Source organism: Magnolia sinica, chromosome 4, assembly GCF_029962835.1.
Source record: "Magnolia sinica isolate HGM2019 chromosome 4, MsV1, whole genome shotgun sequence".
Classification (NCBI taxonomy): domain Eukaryota; kingdom Viridiplantae; phylum Streptophyta; class Magnoliopsida; order Magnoliales; family Magnoliaceae; genus Magnolia; species Magnolia sinica.
In genome coordinates, this window is record NC_080576.1 from 83,367,826 (window position 1) to 83,390,256 (window position 22,431).

At 39.8% G+C, this 22,431-nt stretch overlaps 1 protein-coding gene across 2 annotated transcripts in view; it reads right to left on the bottom strand.

The window, feature by feature from the left end:
* LOC131243291 (WD repeat-containing protein DWA2-like) overlaps positions 1–22,431 on the bottom strand; it is a 47,299-nt gene that overhangs the window by 20,850 nt on the left and 4,018 nt on the right. For both annotated transcript variants that reach the window (XM_058242524.1, XM_058242523.1), the window contains exons 4-6: positions 20,877–20,988; positions 6,363–6,462; positions 4,493–4,620 (exon numbers count right to left, since the gene is read on the bottom strand). In XM_058242524.1, the coding sequence (XP_058098507.1) occupies positions 4,493–4,620; positions 6,363–6,462; positions 20,877–20,988 (340 nt within the window). The remainder of the gene's footprint in view (positions 1–4,492; positions 4,621–6,362; positions 6,463–20,876; positions 20,989–22,431) is intronic.

The following is a 22,431-nucleotide window of genomic DNA, read 5'->3' on the forward strand; positions in this document are numbered from 1 at the left end:
CCGGGCTCGAGTGGAGTAGCCCATGGGATGCGGGGACACTCGGGGTGGGCGGCCCTTGTGAGACGGGTGACTCGTGTGAGGCGGCAACCATGTGATTTGGGGCCCACGAGGGGGGTTTGGTCGAGGTCCTAACCCATGAGATGTGGGGCTTGGACTATGATATAAAGGGATTGATTCGTCATGTTCTAACAGTTCGAGCTTTTAGAGCAAGTGGTTAATTGTGCTGCATCAATTGTTATCAAAGCAGGATATCTCGAGTTCGAGACTCCTCACTGGGGGTGATTAAAGCAGGGGCATTTTCACACCTGCCTCGAGTGGGATAGCCCGTGGGATGCGGGGACACACTCAAGGTGGGCAGCCCGTGTGAGGCAGGTGGCTGGTGTGAGGTGGGCCCCACTCGTGTGAGGCGGTACCCATGTGATTTGGGGCCCACGAGGGGGGTTCAGCCAAGGTCCGGTACCCATGTGATTTGGGGCCCACGAGGGGGGTTCAGCCAAGATCCGGTACCCATGTGATTTGGGGCCCACAAGGGGGGTTTGGCCAAGCTCCTAACCCATAAGATGTGGGGCCTGGGCTATGAGATAAAGGAATTGATTAGCCGTGCTCTAACAGTTTGAGCTTTTAGAGCAAGCGGTTAATTGTCCTGCATCAAAATATTTTAACTGAATACTACTGCATTAAATTAGTTTTTTATAAAATCCTAATAATTTCTCACATTCTTGTAATAGTATTTGTCTATGTGTAGTGTGAAAATTGTCAATATTAACAATTTCGCTAAATCATGCATGTTAGAAATATTAAAAACAATAACTTGTTCAATAGAACCAAAAGTAAACTAATTTGATCAAATAGTTCATCATAAAATAAATCGAAGTATAACATTAAAATGTGATATCTGCATCCATTTCGATAACCTAGACTTTAGAAATGGATAGTCATGTCCATTGTTCGAAGTATCCCTGATATTATCAAAATATCCCCGATATTATCTGTATCTCCAGCTCAGTGATACCGTAACACAAGTAGTGATACTGATATCACTAGTAGCATCAGAAATTCCACGTATCGGCAATGTATTGCTAAGTACCGCCAATGTATTTATATCACCAGTGTATCACCAATACTTTTGATTGTGTAAATTCTAGGTGTTGCTTATATTGTCAATGTATTGATATCAACAACATTTTCGACCATGTAAATTCCCAGTGTCGCTTGTATCGCCAATGCACCGTCAATATTTCGATAATATCGTCAATGTATCGATATCGCCAAAATTTTGTTTATTAAAAAAATCCATTTCAATTTTTTTATGGGCACATGATTATATGCATTGTTAAAATTGTCAACAATAATATCGATCATATCGTGATATTATCATTATCGCAACATGGGTAATATTGAGACCACAGTCTTTCGTTTCCTTTCCAGTTGTCGACGATTTCTCGACGAAATATCGTGCGTTGTTAATATTCTAAAATATTGATGGATGTTTGGATGTAAGGTTGGATGGATGGATGGGACGGTTGAACTGGTTTCTAACGATAGCATATGCTTTTAGGCCCCCATTAAATGGAAACTTATTATGTATGCATTTAATATGCGTATTTTAGCATCTCCTGAAGTTTCACTGAAAAATTCTACCATTTTTCCCAATGTTTCCTCACATTTATGATTATTGGCGATATCATTAGCGATATCGATATTGTTTCCGTATCCCCGGCAAGCAAAACTTGTAGTGATACCAATACTTCAAACACTGGTCATGTCCTCAAATCTGGGTATCATAAGAAGGCATCCCTAATCTCTTTTTTCGGTTACGTAGTATTGGAAGTTCAAGAAACTCTAGAGCAACTCAAACTAATGTGTCGGGCACAAAGTTCAGGGATGAATTCTTAAGTCTTAACAAGCTAACACATATGATTCAATTACAAGAAAGAGTAGTTGCATCTCCACCCATAACTCTTAATGCAAGTTATAATGGCAAGAATCACTGAAATTCTCTGGGACAAAGGGCTTCTCTAAATGCTTGAGATGCATGTGTCAAGTTTCCCAAAGGGGGTTAAAGTTCAAAGAAAGTTATAAATAGCAAGGTGAATGCAAGGCTTTAGTTTTCACTATTGGGAATTTTAAGGGTCATGTTGGTCCTCAAGATTAGAAATTTTCATAAAATTTTAGATTGCTTTGGATGTATATTAATTCCAATAATTTTAAAATTTTTCATGTTATTAGTTTTTCTTCTTTCTTTATTTGAAAATTATTTGACAATTGCCATCTGATCATAAACATTTTGTCTAGAAGTCACCTAAATTGTTAGTTTTGAACCTGCACAATTGAATCTTTCCCTTGCCCATTTGGCTCAGGACTCCCTAAAACAGAAGTTTTGGTGGGATGAGAGGTTTGATTAATCCCTTAATGATTCCATCATAGGAACATTTACACCTAGAGTGTTCAATGATCCCATCATAGGAACATTTACACCTAGTGTCACTAAAAATGAATCACACAGAGATTTAGGATGATGAGGCTTGACGCACCTAAGTATTAATGGCTGGCAACCACGCACAGTATTCCATGGGAAGGATCTGAACTATTAGATAAATGAAGTGTTTAGGGGTCTAACACATTGCACAGTGTCATAAATAAATTGACAGCACACCATGATCTTTTCAATCAGATCCTGACCATAAATAAAGAGAGTGAATTCCAGAATTTCAGTTTTGAAAGCATTTATCTTCTGATCAGTCCGAGGGAAACCCTAGGAAGGCTGTCGATGGGCGCCCAAGATATCAGACCTGATTTAAACAAGTCTGGGTACTAAAACCGCTTAAAAATCAGGTTTGCCTAGGACCCATTGGATTAGATCCAACTTGTAGCTGGGCAGAGTATTAATTGGGTACTGAATAATTAGCCTCAACTCTCATCCCTTCCTCCCTCTCCCTCACTCTCATGGACCCCATCAAGCATGATGAGACCAAGGTATTCAATAACGGTAATAGTGGCCATAACTACCACTGCCTTTACCATTACAATACGGGCCACTTTTTCCGTAACGGCCGTTACGGCCCTGTAATGCGTAACGGTTCCCACCATTACCATTACGTAACAGCCATTATGTAACCATTTTTTAATACCTTGGGACCCACAGACAGATATGCACAAATCTGCAAATGTTGACCCCATCAAGCATGGTGAGACCCATCATAGATACATCTCCAAGAGTGGATCTCATCAAGCATGGTAGGACCTACCACCAAATTGACACACATCTCCAAATGTGGACCCCATCAACCATGGTGGTATTCACCAGATCTGTTTGAACAGCAACAAGACCATTGGTCTGATGGGCTGCACAATGGAAAGAGATGGCCAAAAAAGATTGACTATATTTAGATGATTCTGTCATTTCCTTTTTTTCTTTTTTTTTTCTGTTTTTGTTCTTCTTTTCACTTTTGTAGAGTTGATTAGATACTTGACAAGTGCCCAAGGTATTCAAAATCGGTTATGTAACAGCCTTAATGGCCGTTATGTAACGGTAACAGTCATAACCGTTACGCATTACGGGGTCAAAACGGCCGTTACAAAAAAACGGCCCCATAATGGTCCAGTAACAGTTTTTTCAAAAACTAAAAAACAGCCGTTACGGTCCGTATCATAACGGTAACAGTGGTGGCTGTTACAGCCACCGTTACCGTTTTGGAACACCTTGCAAGTGCCTAGACCCAATTGGATTCGGGTCCAACACCTCGAATGCAGTACCCAAACCCAACCTCTATAGGTGGGTTCGGGTATCTGTATACCACAATCCTTCTAACCAGGCAGCGCACCCACTTTGAATCACACATCGGACTTGCGCTCCCACTCCCACTCCCACTTTGTGCCAATTTATACTTGAAAACATTTTGAAAAAGAATGATTCCTCACTCCTGTACCAAACTTGTTGTGCCTTAGCTTCACACATCACTAGATTCAACTTCTTCATGCAATTTTTTGTCTCTCTGTTTCCAGTTATATTCATTTCCTTTTTCTGGCTTTTTTCTCTTTTTTTTTTTAATGAGTTGGAAATCCAGTTATCTTTCTGTTTGGAACTACTTCCTCATCAAGACTTCTTCTTTTTCTTCTTCTTCATTGTAATTGTTTTGAAATCTTGATTAGAGGGCAAATTTCCCTCGTTATCTAGAATCTGTAATTTTGGTTTGAAATTAGTACCCCATCAAAATTTCAGTACCAATATGTCAGTTTCATTTTTTTTTTTTTTTTTTTTTTTTTTTTTTTTTTAATGGTTATCATCATCACAGTTGGCGTCAGGTTGATGATATCATGATCATCATTATGCACTATTATGGTGGTCGTTATTAATACTACAACTGTTAACTACGACTGCTACCAAGACTTCAGTTTACAAAATAATCTTCATAAACTGCAGTATCACGGCAGTGAACATTGCAAAATCACTGAATGATAAGGGAAGGTTATGATATGAGAAGAGGCATACTTCATTGTACGGAGATCCCAGCATTGAATTAGTGAGTCACATATTCCTGCGACAACATTCTCATCATGTGGATCCCATGCTCCACCAGATAAGCATTGCAACATACCAACAGATTCCTGAGATTGTACCTGAAGTTACAAAAGACCTGAATAAGAATCAGCGTTAAAGAGCAACAAACAAGTAAAGATATTCTCAGCAGGCCTGTGTACAAATAATATGGCATGCTATGACAATGCTAAAAAGAAACTGAAGGGAAAATGATGGGAACATTGATCGGAAAATTGTACACACAAAGGACCCCACTGCTGCGTGATCACAATCAGGCTGTTATTTATGGTCCGGTTGGACTGTTGGTTCTGCAGATCCAATCAGATGTTTCATTCAATTGTCTGATTGCATGTGGCGTCCATAGAATCAATCAGATGACTAAAAGTACACCTTGGATGGACTGCGGGACCCACAATTCCAACTGGATGCCAGTTTTGCATTTAATGTACAAACCATATAAAGTTTTGGGTGGTTCTGTAAAACCGTATGGGTTATATACACTACAAGGCTGGTTATACACCCCACACTGCTGGTACATAGAGAATTGTGGTGAGTTCCCATGGGCCATTGCCCTCTTCTTGGAAGAACATGCATAAAACATAGAGACAAACTGAAGGAAACATAATATAAGGGTGAGTCCATTGATTGTACTGGTGAATCAGCTTACCACTAACATTATTAGGACAATTAATGTATTTTTTGTTAATTTTGATAAATTGATAATTGGCCCACATGATACTACAGAGTTGATAAGCAACAAATACAGTAGGATCGCATTAAGTCCATTATGAACAGGAAAGCTACTTCAGAAAATATAAAGAAATTGCCTTATTTTTGGAATTCCATGATTTCCACCTACTATGAGCAAAATCTTATTTACCAGAAACTGCCTTGACATAAAAGACGCCTTCATAGAAATAAATCTAGAAAATGGATTCAGAACCATTCTTTGAGACTGGGAAAACAATGAATTACCATTTTCCAATATCTGAAATCATAGTTCATAAGTTTAAGGAAGCCATATTCCTGATAAACAAACTGTGGCACCACATTCCAAGTATCTGCTAAATTTTCCAAAGGAGGAAAGGAAAGCTATTTTAGAATAAATAAATAAATTGCCTTAGGTTAGGAACTCCATGAGTTCCAGCTATTATAAGCAAATTCCTAGAAAGTGCCATGACATAAAAGACCCCTTCATAGAAAAACGTCTAGAAAAATGGATTCAGAAACATTCATTGAGACTTTGGGGGGGGGGGGGGGGGGATGGCATGAATTTTCATTTGAAGAAATCTAAAGTCATAGTTCATAAGCTTAAAGAAACCATATTCCTGATAATCAAATTGTGGTTCCACTTTGGAAGTATTTGCTAAACTTTCCAAAGGTGAATTGGTTGTCTTTGTTCTGCAAGCATCTTCATTATTGCTTCCCTACATCACATGGTTTTCTCTTACAAGTCCAAAACCCATTCGATACTGGTGGTATTTTATCTTTCTTACAAGTGTTTACCATGACATCACCCTCTTTCAATTTTCCTCTGACAACTATGACCCAAAATGATTAAAATAACAGGAAGAAGCAAAACAGAGTAAATGACCTCTTATATAGATAACAAGCAGCCAGTTGCATATGGACTCTCTTCAAGCAGAAATAAGTTCAATATTTAAAGAAACAGAATCATCAATAGCTATATTGGCATAAATGAAGCCAAAAATAACCAAAGGAAAGGAACCAAGTAATGTTAATATCAGCCAAAAAAAAATACATGTGATCTTAGAGTAGATATCATCATGCATCATTCCAGGAATTCTGTGAAGGACCACACCTTTGCTGTCTTAGCTGAAGAATCTAAGCTCCACACGAAAAGATTTTCCTCATCAATGCTGATCAGTTTGTCATGCTTACCAGACGGCCACCAAAGAATGCTATTTAGAACAAGTTAGATTTGCTTGAATTAAACAAAAAGAAAAATGATAGGTAGGTGCAATAATTGGATGACAAGAACATTCCTGAAATTTTTAATAATATTTATGTAGATTTGTAATGTAAAAGAAAGAAGAAGAAATAAGAATAGAGAGCAGTGTTGTGAAAAGAAAGGAAAAGAGGATTGTGGGGCTGGACATCCCCTCTCCTCCTATTTATATTAATAATAAACAAGTGAAAAAGACAGAAACTCAAATGCCCTTAAGTAACAGAAGCAAAAATTTCCCTCAAGTCTTAACCAAGAGTCCTAATCCAATTTAACTAAAGAACAGACAAAGAGAAGGTGCTAGGTGAGCCATACGGCAAATCCAAATACATTTGGTAGGCAATGCAGATGTCATATTTCTCATGCATTAACACTCCCCCTCAAGCCAGAGCATAGATGTTGTTGATGCCAATCTTTGAATATATGCAAGTAAACTGACTGTGAGGTAAAGCCTCGATGAATACATCTCTCATTATGCATCGCACACTTCCTTTGCCATATACAAAAACATTACACAAGCACTTATGGATGATTCCATACTATTCCTCAACCATGTCATAATTTGAGGATTCTCTTGAAACCATTGTTCATATATGCTAGAACTCTCACCAAGTTTCTCAGCAATCAAGTATTTCAATTTTCCCTTTGTCGTTAAAAATACGTGAATGAATGTAGACCACTAGAGATAGTTTGCATCATTTAATTTAATAGAGGATAGTTTGCACCATTTAATTTAATAGAGGTTATTTGAACCCCTCAAAAATCAAATGGATTTATGAATCCAGTTCTCGATTCACTTCTCACTTCCATCTAGGACAAGGGACTATAATATATGCCGCAAGCTTATAAAAACACCGGCTGACCTTTTGCGACCAATGAACACTCAACTTGTATGCTTCACATGGTATGCACACCACACTTAAAGAGAATGACCAGCCCACACATCCACACATTCCAACAATTCACAAGGGTTGATGATCAAGAACACGTATCTAACAAAGGCAATCAGCCCACCCGTTCGCACATCCCACCAGAGGCAATGACCATGAACACTGCATCCCCTTCTTACGCACAAACCAGCCCCAGAAAACCCCCCCCCCCCCCCCCACACACACACAAATATATATATATAAGTTTCTTAAAAGATTTTACAAGATGGATGATAGAGCCCGAAAATAAAAGAAGAAAACAAAGATAGGGTAGATGGAACTAAGATTAGATTAGAAATGAGATTGCTCAGATACCATGTAAATTTGTAAACTAGAAGTAGAAAAAAGAAAAAGAAATAAGAAGAGAGAGTTGTGAAAAGAAAGGAAAGGAGGATTGTAGGGCTGGCCATCCCCTCTCCTCCTATTTACATTAATAACAAGCAAGTGAAAGACAGAAAAAATAATAATAATAATAATAATAATAAAATTTAAAAAAAAAAAAAAAAATCCCGTAAGTAACAAAAGCAAAATTTCCCCTCAAGTCCTAACCAAGAATCCTGATCAAATTTAACTAAAGAATAGACAAAGAGAAGGTGCTAGGTGGGCTGCACAGCTGTATGGCCCACATCGAAATTTATTAGGTGGGTCATACAGCTGTATGGCCCATATTTCTCATGCTTTAACAATTACAATAAAATAGAAATCGCATAGGTATGACCATCACAATATACTTATCCCTATTGCATACCATGTACTAGAATATCATAATCTTAAATTCAAGGAAGCAGAATGCTTTTAGGAATATGTTGCGGCTAAAATATAATTGACAGTTTAAGACATTGGCATTCACCATAAACAACTTCCGATGAAGCTAATTAATTATGGTGTTTGATTCATCCTACAAACAGGATTTCTTCCTGTTTACGTCAAGGAAAAAGAAGACTTTGTTAGAGTATATTAGGGCAAACAGAAAATTTTAATAAGTTTCTAACAATATAGCAAGACCTTGAGAAGGATTCAAATTTCTTGAAGAACAATAAGAAGGGGTTTCCAATTAGATGTTGCCTAGTCACAGATGCAGTTTTAAGAAGCATTCACTAGCTTTAACATGGATTCAAGGATAATGCTCAATCTTTAATGCGTTTCTCAAAGTGAAGGGTTCTAATCCAGAGGTCACTGGGTTTCTAATTTAGAGCAACATTTGTTAAGGGAATAATAAGGTTAGGGCCATATTTGCCTATTTTGGGTTGTTAGATTTCTAATTTTCTGTTATAATTTTAGGTCAACCCAAACATCTTCATCAACATCTAACTAGGGTTCTATCAAAGAAATAAACACAAGTTGTAGGCTCAACTTACCTATATAGGGCCATGTTGAATATCTTAATAGCCTAGTTTTTTAGAAATAACTTTAAAGCCAGGGAGTTGTTTCTCTATCGAATGAATGGAACGAACACAAAGGTTATGATATTTAAAGGCTTCTCGGGTCTATCTAGAGAGATCCTAGAGATATTAATCCTATCTGAAAGATTTACATAGATTACAAGAATCCTCACAGTGCAAAGAAATTACAAACAATGCCCTCATGCGAAAATCTCTGCAATTTCTCAACATCCTGATGGGGACATTTCGCGCACACGCACGCCCCCCCTACACACATACGCAAGGAGGAGGGCCCCACCATCGATTTGGATCAATGACAACATCCATGGAGGGTCTCCTAGTTAGAGGGTTGTGCTATGGTTCCTTGGAGTGGACCCGATCATCATGTGGATCCCACCATTGGATCTCATGATTATGGCCCACTACCCTAGATGATTTAGGACTTTGAGTTTTGCTTATTATCATTATTAAGAACATGAATGATTTAGATTGCTTTGATTAGTTGTTATTTTTGTTACTTCTTCTCTAAGTAATAGTGTGCGCACATGGCGCGGCTTTTGGAGTATAGGGTTTTCTTATAAATAGGCAACCCCTTGTAGGTTTTTCCTCATTGAATATTATGAATAAAATTCTGCGTTTTCCTACTTTTCTAATTCTCTGAGTTGAGGAATCCAATTGGGTGCGAAACCTTCCCTTCTTCGAATGGCTAACTACTGTGGTGCAAAACCACACCCATCCCAAATCGCCCCCACCTCTTACCCTCTACATTCATCATCTCTCACAGCCATCCACTCTCCAAATCCACCCCCTTTTGCAGTCAATCCTTCCTATACAGCAGAATTGCAGATTCAGGCCCTGTAGGAGGGCTGAAACTTTGGCAGAACACCGTGCACAGACTAGACGTCGAATCAGCCTGAAATTTGGTGTGTGGGTGGCCCACCCCTAGCCGACCAGACTCAAGCTTGCCCTTTTTGGGTTCGTGGGCTCCACACACGTGCGGGATCCCAGGCATGTGCATTTAGACCCTGCCGTTGTCCACACATGTGGATCATCTAGGGTTTGTCTCTCTCCTCTATTTCACTCCTCTCTCGCCTTATTTCCATAACCATAACCCTAGATTATCCTAAATCCCAAATTCCATTCCACTTTTGCAAACCTAGGTTTTCCCGAATCGAAAGATGTGAATCCCTTGGATTGGGGAATAATCTTTTGCATGTGTGGATGAATCTACTCACCTCGGAGCATTGTTTAGCCTATAATTTTTAATTAATCCAACCCTAACATGTGTAGGCTTGGACCCTCGTAGATTCCCCTTGTTGAATGTTTGATCTTATGTGGGATATGGACTTATTATGATTGTTTCTAAATTAGTATGATCTAAAGCTTGAAATTTTGCATATCATATTTAATTTTCATGTCCTACATCAAATTTGGCATCAAAGCTTAGGTTTTTCATAGGGATTGCATTGCATGTTTAGGGTTTAATCTATTCATGTTTAATTTGCATTAAATCTCATCATATAGGACTGTTTAGGACCCCATCATTCAGGACATGGACATGGACTGCTGAATTTTCTGTTGTCAGAAAATCCCCAATTTTCATGGCTGAATTTTCTGTTAACAAGCTATTTGGGCAGTTATGTTGCTGGAATTTTAGAAGTGTTGTGTAGTTTCCCTCATATAGAGTCTTATAGGATCATTTAGTCCCATTTAGGAGCATATTGTTACATTAGAGGATCTTTGAGTGAGTGGTTGTATGCCCACGCGTATTAGTCATGGTTTTGGTTTGCACCCTACACTAAACATGGAGCAATTGCAAGAATTCGTGAATGACCTAACTAGGCAGTTTGAGACTTTGGGTAGGCGCTTGGAACAACGTATTGACCAACGCTTGGATCAGCTTAATGTGCGTGTTACCCAACTAGAAACCACCATTGAGGTAGATGCCCAATTGCAAGCAGGTGATCAAGAGGATAGATCAAGGAATGGAGGTGGCCAAAGAAACGGTCATGGGTGCGCACCCGTGCACCCACCCCGCGAGGGACATCAAGATCATTATGACCCAGATGCGCAACTCCTCAGTGGAATTAGAGTAGATGCCCCTACATTTGATGGCCACTTGAACCCTAAAGTTTTTCTAGATTGGCTAGCGAATATGGACCACTATTTTGATTAGTATGACATGTCGGATACTCATCGGGTCCAATTCACCAAGATGAAGCTTGTGGGCCAAGCAAAAAGGTTTTGGGCTACTATTAAGCGAAAGAAAGAAAGGTCGAGGGAGCCCTCAATAGTCCATTGGGGATAAATGAAAGAAACCCTTAAGGAGAAGTACCTCCCTTTCTCTTATCACTTGAGGTTGGTTGAGGAATGGCAGTCTCTTCGACAAGGTTCCATGAGTGTGGCGGAATACATTGAGCAGTTCGAAGAGTACTTGACTAGTTGTGAAGTTGATGAAGATCTCGTACTCACTCTTGCCTGATTTAAGACGGGCCTCCGTTCTGACATTAGGAGAGAGTTGCTCGCCAAAGATAGACACTCTTGAATAGTTGTATTAAGTAGTGTTGGAGGTTGAACAATACCTTAAAGCATCTGTGGGAAGACAGTTTGAGTTTCGCGATTCTAGCGCTAAGGCCCAAGGATGATAAGGGTAAAGGAATTGTCGGGTCTAGCTCGCGCAGACGTAAAGCAACCAAGTGTTTTAGATGTCAGGGGTTTGGTCACTTTGCCCACCAGTGTGACACAAAAGAGGGCACCAAGGTGCTCCTTATTGATGGGCAAGTAGAAATAGTGCCCCCAGAAAGTGACGGTGAGGAAGAGTACAAGCGAGCGGAGACCCCTAGTGATGAACAAAATAGAGTACAAGAGTCTGCGACCCTGGCAGTTGTGCGTTGCGCCTTTGCCCAAACAAAGAATACCAACGATTGGCGCCGCAACACGATCTTCTATACCTATGCAAAGTGTGGTGATAAGAGTTGCAAGATGATCGTGGATAGTGGTAGTTGTGCCAATGTGGCATCAACTGGCACTATGAGCCGTTTAGACTTGAAGCTCAAAGCCCATCCTCAACCTTATAAAGTGTCTTGGGTTGATGAAACTTTCATTCTAGTCTCGCACCATTATCTTGTTCCTATTCAATTTGGATCATATAAAGACACACTTTGGTGTTATGTTGTTCCCATAGATGTTAGTCATATTATTTTGGGTAAGCCCTGGCTCTAGGACAGAGATGTCACCATTTTTAGTCATTCGAATGTGTGTACATTCTGATTTGAGGGCAAGACAATCAAGCTAAATCCACTTCCACGCAAGAACACGATTGGAAAAGAGTCTACCACAAAGAGAGACAGAGATGTCACCATTTTTGGTCGTTTGAATGTGTGTACATTCTGATTTGAGGGCAAGAAAATCAAGCTAAATCCACTTCCACCCAAGAACACGACTGGAAAAGAGTCTACCACAAAGAGTGGTGTGAGCGGCTCGAAGGAATTGAAGGAATCGAAGTCCAAGTCTATGCCTCTCCATATTCTAAATGCCAAAGACTTTGAGCGAGAGACTGAGTCGGACTCGATGGTGTATGACCTCGTAGTTAGAGAAAGTGCACCAAAGGCTAGTGTAAAGTTACCCACTGAGGCCATTTCGGTAGTAAATGAGTTTCGTGATGTCTTTCCTGAAGATCTACCGAATGAACTTCCCCCTATGAGGGATAAACAGCATGCCATTGATTTAGTCCCTAGGGCGACTCTATCAAACCTCTCTCATTACAGAATGAACCCAAAAGAGCATGCAGAGTTGAAAAGACAAATTGATGAGCTCCTATAAAAGGGTTTCATTTGAGAGAGCATGAGCCCGTGTGTCGTGCCCGCCTTTCTTACACCTAAGAAGGATGACACATGGAGGATATGTGTTGATAGTAGGCCCATCAACAAAATTACAGTCAAGTATCAGTTTCCCATACCGCGTCTTGATGACATGTTGGCTATGATGACCAATGCTACTATCTTCTCAAAAATTGACCTCAAAAGTGGTTTTCACCAAATCCGTGTACATCCTGGTGATGAGTGGAAGACGGCCTTCAAGACGAAGGATGGGCTATACAAGTGGCTAGTCATGCCTTTTGGGCTGACTAATGCCCCAAGTACTTTCATGCGTATGATAACTCCAGTGTTGAGGCCGTTCGTGAGGAAGTTCCTGGTCGTCTACTTTGACGATCTCTTGATTTATAGCATGACCAAGGAACAACACCTCAACCATTTGAGGCAAGTTTGTGAGATCCTTAAAGTCAAGAAATTGTACGCCAACCTAAAGCAGTGTGCGTTTATGTCTAGTAGTGTTATCTTCTTAGGTTTTGTTGTGTCAGCTGAGGGTGTGTCGGCGGATCCCGAAAAGGTCAAAGCCAATGTCAATTGGCTTGAACCCAGCGATATTCACGAGGTGCGCAGCTTTCACGGCTTGGCCACCTTCTATAGGTGGTTCATTCGAAGTTTCAGTTCCATTATAGCTCCCATCAAGGATTGCATAAAAAAAGAGAGTTTCAATGGACGAATGTAGCCTCAAAAGCCTTCAAGGAGATAAAGGTCAGGATGATCGAAACTCCAGTCACGCGACTTCCGAATTTTTCGAAAGCTTTTAGAGTCGCATGCAACACGTCAAGAGTTGGCATAGGAGTAGTTAGTCAGGAACGGCACCCTGTCGCCTTTTTTAGTGAGAAACTGAATGAGGGAACAAAAATACTCCACCTATGATAAAGAATTCTATGCGGTAGTGCGATCATTGCGCTACTAGCGTCATTATCTATTGCCGTAAGAATTCGTCTTGTTCTCATATCACGAGGCCTTGAGATATCTGAACTCTCATAAGAAATTAAACCTTAAGCATGCCAAGTGGGTTCAATTCCTTCAAGAGTACACTTTTATGCTTAAGTACAAGGCCGGTGTGAAGAATAAGCCTACCGACGCGTGGAGTCGTCGAGTTGCCTTACTTAATTCCACAAGTGTCAAAGTCACGAGCCTCGAGCATGTCAGAGATGATTATTCTGAGTGCCCAGATTTTGGAGTTGTGTACGCGTCGTTGTTAGAGAGTCCGTCAGGAGCTAGCAATGAGTACTTGATTTTAGACAGATATTTGTTTAGGAGTAATCGCTTATGTATACCGCGCACCTCCCTCCGCGATTTTCTTGTCTGGGAGTTACATTCAGGAGGGGTCGCGGGTCATTTTAGTCGAGACAAGACCATTGCCCTAGTTGAGGATAGGTTGTATTGGCCAAGCCTCAAGCGAGACGTGGCCAAAATTATAGGGCAATATCGTACCTATCAACTAGCAAAGCAAAAAAAGGAAAATACGAGACAATACACACCTTTACCAGTTCCATTCATCCCTTGGTAGGACATCAGTATGGACTTTGTGCTTAGGCTCCCCAAGACTATTCGGAAACACGATTCCATATTTGTTGTCGTGGACTGTTTTTCTAAAATGGCCCACTTCATTCCTTGTTCTAAGACTTCTGACGCATCTCGTGTTGCCAAGTTGTTCTTTAGTGAGGTCGTCAAACTTCACAGGTTACCAAAAACCATAGTCTATGACTGTGACGTGCGATTCATGAGTTATTTTTGGAAGACACTAATGCATATGATGAATACTAGGCTCCAATTTTCTTCAGCCTACCACCCACAGACCGATAATCAGACTGAGGTGGTCAATAGGAGCATAGGGAGTTTGCTCAGATGTTTAGTGGGGGAGCACACCAAGACGTGGGACACCGCACTACTTATAGCCGAGTTTGTATTTAATGGTTCTGTAAATAGGTCCACAGGTTTAAGTCCTTTTGAAGTCGTTACTAGTTATAAACCTAGAAACCTATTGATCTGATCCCTACGTCACTGTCCCATAGGCCATCAAAGTCTGCAGAGTCCTTTGCACATCACATTCATTCATTACATCAAGAAATCAGGCGAAAGATCACTACTAGTAATGAACATTACAAACTTTCTGCAGACCAACATAAACGTTTCAAGGAATTCAATGTAGGAGACTGTGATAGTCCGCATCAGGCTAGAGCGGTACCCTCAAGGAGCCGTTTGTAAATTACACGCGCGTAGCGCTGAACCATTCAAAAATATAAAACAAAACGGTCTCAATGCGTATGTGGTAGATCTTCCACCTTCTATGGGAATTAATTTCACATTCAATGTGGAGGACCTATTTGCATTTCAGAGGACCTCTGATGCATTGTCCAACCTCTCACCTAACCATCCTGATTCCTCAGGCCTTTTCCTTGATCCATGGCCTCTTCCCAACCCTTCTTCCCAGCCTCTACCTCCCATATCTACCCTTCCCACACCTAGAGAGGAGATGAGGATATTTTGAGACCATCAGATAGTATCAACGTCGAACGACGGGTTTCAAAAGTACCTGGTTAAATGGAAGTCACGCCCAGCTTCAGATAGTACGTGATTCACTGAGGAGGAGCTTCAACGAGTTGATCCTGACATCTTTGAGCGGTTCAGGAGTTTTGTTTCGCCAGTGGCGAAATCTTCGCAGCTGGGGAGAGTTGATTGGGACATCTCATTCACACGCACGCCCCCCTACGCACATACGCAAGGAGGAGAGCCCCACCATCGATCTAGATCGATGATGACATCCATGGAGAGCCTCATAGTTAGAGGGTTGTGTTATGGTTCCTTGGAGTGGACCCGATCATCATGTGGATCCCACCATTGGATCTCATGATCGTGGCCCACTACCCTAGATGATCTAGGACCTTGAGTTTTGTTTATTATCGTTATTAAGAACATCATGAATGATTTAGATTGCTTTGATTAGTTGTTATTTTTGTTACTTCGTCTCTAAGTAATAGTGTGCGCACATGGCGCGGTTTTTGGGGTATAGGGTTTTCTTATAAATAGGCAACCCCTTGTAGGTTTTTCCTCACTGAATAATATGAATAAAATTCTGCGTTTTCCTGCTTCTCTAATTCTCCGAGTTGAGGAATCCAATTGGGTGCGAAACCCTCCCTTCTTCGAAGGGCTAACTACCATGGTGCGAAGCCACACCCATCCCAAATCGCCCCCACCTCTTACCCTCTATATTCATCATCTCTCGCAGTCATCCATTCTCTAAATCCACCCCCTTTTAAAGTCAATCCTTCCTCTACAGCAGATAAGCAGAATCAGGCTCTGCAAGAGGGCTGAAACTTCGGCGAAGCATCGTGCATAGACCAGACGTCAGATCAGCTTGAAATTTGGTGTGTGGGTGGTCCACCCCTGGCCGACCAAACCCAAGCTTGCCCTTTTTGAGTTCGTGGGCCCCACACAAGTGCGGGCAGGATCCCACGCACGTGCGTTTGGACCCTGCCGCTATCCACACGTGTGGATCTAGGGTTTGTCTCTCTCCTCTATTTCACTCCTCTCTCGCCTTATTTCCATAACTCTAACCCTAGATAATCCTAAATCCCAAATTGTATTCCACTTTTGCAACCCTAGGTTTTCCCAAATTGAAACATGTGAATCCCTTAGATTGGGGAATAATCTTTTGCATGTGTGGATGAATCTACTCACCTTTGAGCATTGTTTGGTCTATAATTTTTAATTGATCCAGCCCTAACATGTGTAGGCTTGGACCCTCGTAGATTCCCCTCGTTAAATGTTTGATCTTATGTGGGATATGGAATTATTGTGATTGTTTCTAAATTAGTATGATCTAAAGCCTGAAATCTTGCATATCATATTTAATTTTCATGTCCTGCACCACATACACCACTATTTCTAATAGTTTTATTTATGATTCTTATTTTACCAATCATTCCCAACCAATGTCCTATCCATTGTAAGTGAACAAGCATTCATGCCCACTCTGACCACCCTGATCCAAGTCCTTCGAGATCCTCTCCTCATCCTCTTTCCAAGCCTGCAACCCTAGTCAAAGTTACCTTCCTCATCAGGTCAGTCTATGGTATGAACACTATGCAAAAGTGAAAGCCTCAAAAACTGACTCCAAGTTTAACCACCAAGGCTGAAAATGACTCTAATCCAAGCAATAAAGGGTTTTTCTTTTTCTTTTCTTTTTCTTTTTAATCTTCTGATGCTTATCATAAGAGATGAATCTTTATTGTGCTTGGTTAGGCCAGGATAGTTTGAATCACATATTGGTTGGTCCAGTAGTGTATGTTCTCTGTAGATGCGGCTTTCTATTTTTTGGGATATTTTGTTTTATGAGATGCTAGTGGTTAATTTTAGAGCAATGGACTTATAGGAGCTTTTCCAAGCAACAGAGTAATATCTTTGCAACTGCTAACATTCTATACTATTTGGAAGTGTAGAAATGAGTGTAACAATAGGGTTTGAAAATAAGCTCTAAGAAGTTTGGGAGATAATTGGAGACAGACAAAGAAGTCGCGAAGGACATGTTGCTTTATTATGGTGGGAAGCAGACTTACAGCAACACTCCCACTCATGGTGTGCTGTAAAGGCCGTTACGTAAAGGTAACAGTGGCAACCGCTACATGTTACGGGGTCATAATGGCCGTAACAGATGTCATGGAAAAAAAAAAAGACCCATAATTGTCCCCTGTAAAGGCTAACAACCTGTAATGGTCTATTACAAAGCAAATACAGGTTTTTCAGACTCTTTTTTTTCCAACATTATAGGGCAAATACAGGTTTTTCAGGTTTTTTCTTTCAATCAAAAAAGAGGCCGTAACGGCCGTTACGAGAGCCGTAACAGTCGTTACAACCCGTATCGTAAAGATAACAGTGGTGGCCGTTCCGGCCAACGTTACCGTTACAAATCCCACTGCAAAGTCCTGCAACAGTTAGATGCAATAGAAAACTTCTTAATTCATATGAGACCTTTTGTAATCTTCCATCTAATGTTTTAAATAGCTTACACCATGTAGCATGTATCTTACGCTACGTAGCATAGCTTAGCATTAACGCTCTGTAACTCATGAAAATATCTTAAGTTGCATGTAGCCTACCTACGTGCTACATAGGCTACACTACACACTAAGTAGCTTACACTACAAGCTATTTTTCATTGAAACAAAAATCAATTAATGTTTTCAATGACTTGTTACATTTTTCTATTTTGCGACAAAAATTAGTTAATCTTTTCAGCGATTTTAGTAAAATAATAAAGGTAACAGTATTAAATCAGTTCTCTTGCTCTTTCTTCATCTCTATAGTTAATCTTTGCTCAATTTTTCCTATTATTTTAGGTTGTGATGGTTGCACCAGATATTTGAAATTTCATTATTAGTCAGTACAATTTGGTGCAAAATAGCATGATATTTCATTATATTTGGCGCAACCAAGTGAAATTTAATTAAAAAATCTAGAAGTAGCATCAGCATGTAGCTTACGCTACACGCTTCAAAGAAGTAAATGCTACGCTACACACTATTCACCATTTAAAACACTGTTCCACCCAGCTTGGGCATTAGTTATCAACCATGAATCCCCTAATGTACTTTGTCCGGCAAAAGATAAGCAATCCCTCATAAGAGGCAGACATTTTTTCTGTCGATGAATGAGTGGCTTAGATCCATATTGCATAAAATATTCGATATTCTCTTCTTCTTCTTCTTGATAGGTAAGATTTTTTTAAGAAATAGCCCCGAATGGGAAAGATACCAACCCAGGCCAAAGCCCTACCTTACAGGGATATACTTTCCAATTTGTACCATGTATCTAAATGAGAGTACCCTACAAATTCCCTAAGAGATGCAGCCAAATATGATACCAGAAATTTGGCATTATCCACCACTACTTGGACCGACTTTGAGCAATTAGAGGAGCAATTATTCCTTTCCTTACTGCCCAAAGGACAGCTAGGAAGCAATATACCACAACTTTCTGACCTTTCCTCTAAACGCTGCCGCTTCCCACCCCAAAGGAAGAAGTACATGGAAAGCAGCATAGCCCAAGAAAAAGCTGAACTCAAAAAGCACCAAGCCCAAACTGGCAAAGCAAAAGAATAGTGAATGAACGAGTGCTTCAGGGATTCACCATCCCTTAAGCACATACAGCAACCATTGACAATTAATTTCTTTCTGATTCAAATACCATTGATGGTTAGGACATTGTCCCAGCCCACAAGCCAAGAAAAGCGATTGCTCTAGGGGGGACTTCAACTTTCCAAAGTCAAGCTGAAGGAGACGATGTCACTAACCCCACTCCCTAAATTCAACAGATGGCTGTAGAATGATTTAACAGAGAAGCATCCATTGCTAGCCCATTTCCAATTCCTTTCATCCCCTTTGTTCTGATTAATCTTCTTGGCTTCAATGTCCTCCAGGATATACATCAAGTCAACCGTTTCTATCTCTAATGGGTTCCTTCTTATGGGAATGGACTAATTTACACAATCTTCATTCAGGCTTTCACTCGACCCCAGAAAGGTGCAAGAATTAACTACAACAGGTACTTCCCAAATACTTTAGGGAATTCTCCATTACTTGACAGGTGTTAATTCCTTTGGAGATAATAAAACTATGTAATGAACTTTCTAGGTTGGCTGGTAAATTTTCATGCAAGGGAACTCTTCACAATCCACAGTCATGACAATGGCATGTGCCACATGTCGCATGTCATGGAATCACTACAATAACCATGTCTTTGAGATGACTTATAAGCATTCATCATAATCTCATATAACAGGTTCAGTGGTGGGCTATACATTGTTGAGTTCTTGAGTCCTTTACCTCGAAATTTGGTGTAAAAGGTTAGGGAAATTAGAGATTCTCTGGTTGGTTGTCAATTTTATACTGTTTTTATTTTCATATTTTAACTGAACATCACGAAAGTCACCACAAATGACTCCGGAGTTCAAACATCTGTGAGGACCACCATAAATATGGTGAATGCAACGTAGCAAACAACATACTACAAATATACAATTCATATCACAACTTACTCCAAACCATGACAGGCTAATAGCAACTGTGCTGGAAGCATATAATAAATGCTATTTTACCGGGTGATAATTGCAATTCACCCATTTAATACACAATTTTAATCATTATATTATCATCACAATAAGACTATCAAATGAGTTCCTCTCTGCTTTAATCCATCGAATCACCCTCAAATCTTGCGCTTTGGTCTCCAAAATGGGCCTAGATCCAGTAAAAAATGAGGTCCTAGTCTTCTTCTATACATGAAATGAAGACAATAATGAGAAGTGTGAAGTACAAAAAAGGGAAGAAAAATAACAAAGGCTTCTTATAGGCGTATCGCCTGTGACTGGGTAATGATACAAGTCGCTGGGCCTACCAATTCTTCAAGTGGCCTGTTTCACCCCCAAATTGAGTATCAAAATCAACCAATAAGGATATGGTATGTGCATATCAGCCAATACGATATGAATAGATGGAACCATGGTTTTAGGCCATCAATTATTAAAACACCTTTGCAATATGGGGTGATTTCTCTTACAAGAATTCTTAGATTCCTCATTGTAGCACAAACCAAATCTGATAGATTGTGCGGATATGGTATGCCCATATCGGCCAATACGATATGGATAGATGGAACCATGGTTTTAGGCCATCTATTATTTAAAAACTTTTGCAATATGGGGTGATTTATATTACAAGAATTCTTAGGTTCCTCATTGTAGCACAAACCAAATCTGATAGATTATGAGGATATGTGCATACAACAATGGATGATTGTAAACATACATTAGAGTATGTATCCTCATCTAAGGATGTGAGTGTGTGTCCATGTCTGTGTGCAATAATAATTAATCTGTAAAGAATAAAGAAATTAAATCACTTTCTTTAATTGCTAGAACAAGCTAAATCACTAGCCCACCAACTAGTGTACCTTTTATCACTTGACCTGTTAAATTTGAGGCTTGAGCAGTTAGGCTAGTAGAAACAATCACATTTAAAAAACTAAATTATGGGGTTCTCTAAGAGGTTCAGATCAAAAATCAAGTTAATAATGCCAAATGCTGATAGCATTGTCATAATGCCAAATTATATATCACAAATAATATGATCAATTTTGTGAATTTGAACAACAGCCTAAGATTTGAATGACATCACAGAAAATCACCATTTGATCTTGCATGTGTGAGCATCAAGTGAGAGAAGCTGTTCCAGTTGTGGGGCATTCGATTGGCCAGATAATTCAGGGATCTCCCATATAGCAGCTCCATATGTTTCGCCTTCAAGAGAAACAATATAAATCACCATCTTAAATTGACATAGCAAAGAGTTGAAAATAAATTATAATATGGTAAAAATGAGATAATTCTGGTAAGCAAAAAGTCGATCATTCCCAGTAGATTGGGTTTATAGCAAGGTATTCCATAAGGTAACGGTAGCACTAACGGCTAACACTGTTACCTTTACGATACGTAACGGCTGTTACGGCCCCCGTAACGGCCGTTACAGTCACTTTTTTATTGAAAGAAAAAACCTATATTTTCCCAATAACTTTGAAAAAAAAAAATCCAAAAAACTTGTATTTGCCTCACAATAGACCATTATGGGCCTGTTACAGCCTTTACAGTGGTCGTAACGGGCCGCTAACAGCAGTTATAGGTCACTTTTTTCTATAATAGCTGTTACGGCCGTTACGACCCCATAACATGTAACAGTTGCCACCGCTACCTTTACGTAACGGCCTTTACAACCTTGTAACGGCCTTTACGGCACACCATGATTTATAGCACATCCATTTTTGTTAACCAATCCAGTATAATGCAATGTAAACCCATAGATTGAGTTAAATGTTAACCATCCAGTAAAATGCAGCGTAAACAAAGAAAGTAAAAAATAAAAAATAAAATAAAATAACTGCATTAAGTAGCTTGAATACCTGATATAGAAATCCACCTCTGCTTTATAAAAGTAGATGAGTATCATTCAAAAACCAATAATGGGACCAATGACCGCTAGAAATATTAGTAACCAGCTCTTTGAGAATTATCAAAACACTGTTACACATACGTACTTTGAAGCGCTACAAATAACAAAGAGGAAACACTTGACTTTCATAATTCTTCTGTAAGTTTTCAATTTCCTCAACACTAAGAATTCCAATTTGGGACATTGCGTAACATACCCAAACTCTTCAAAAACTCAAGATGGCCACTCATCCAGCCATAATGCTTATGGATGTCCTAGCTCACTATACTGCAAGTATTTTTGGTCGATAAGCTGAGCAACACTAGTGAGGCCATGTAGGAAGACACATAAGATGTCTATAACTAATGGCTGCCTGTGTGTTTGTGTAAGGAGGCATCTGTTGATCATTGTTTTGTGGAGCATTTTGGACTTTAGTTGCAGAATCCTTCTAACTAGGTGATGCTCTTGTTTCAAATCACGGTTTCAGAATCTCGCTCCCGCTCCTACTTCCTACTTATTTATACTTGTTTACATTTCAAAAGAGACACTTCCCTGCTCACACACCTGAATTTGTTGCTGCTTTGCCCCATGCTTCATGGAACTATATTTTGGACCACCTTCATATGACCTTGATGATGCCTCATTCAGTTTCTGAATTCTTTCAAATATGGGACCAGGGCTGGGGAGGTAGCCTCAAAAGGCTCGGTGGAGATTGGCTCTTCTAGCTGTCTTATGGTTGATTTTAAAAGAGAGGAATC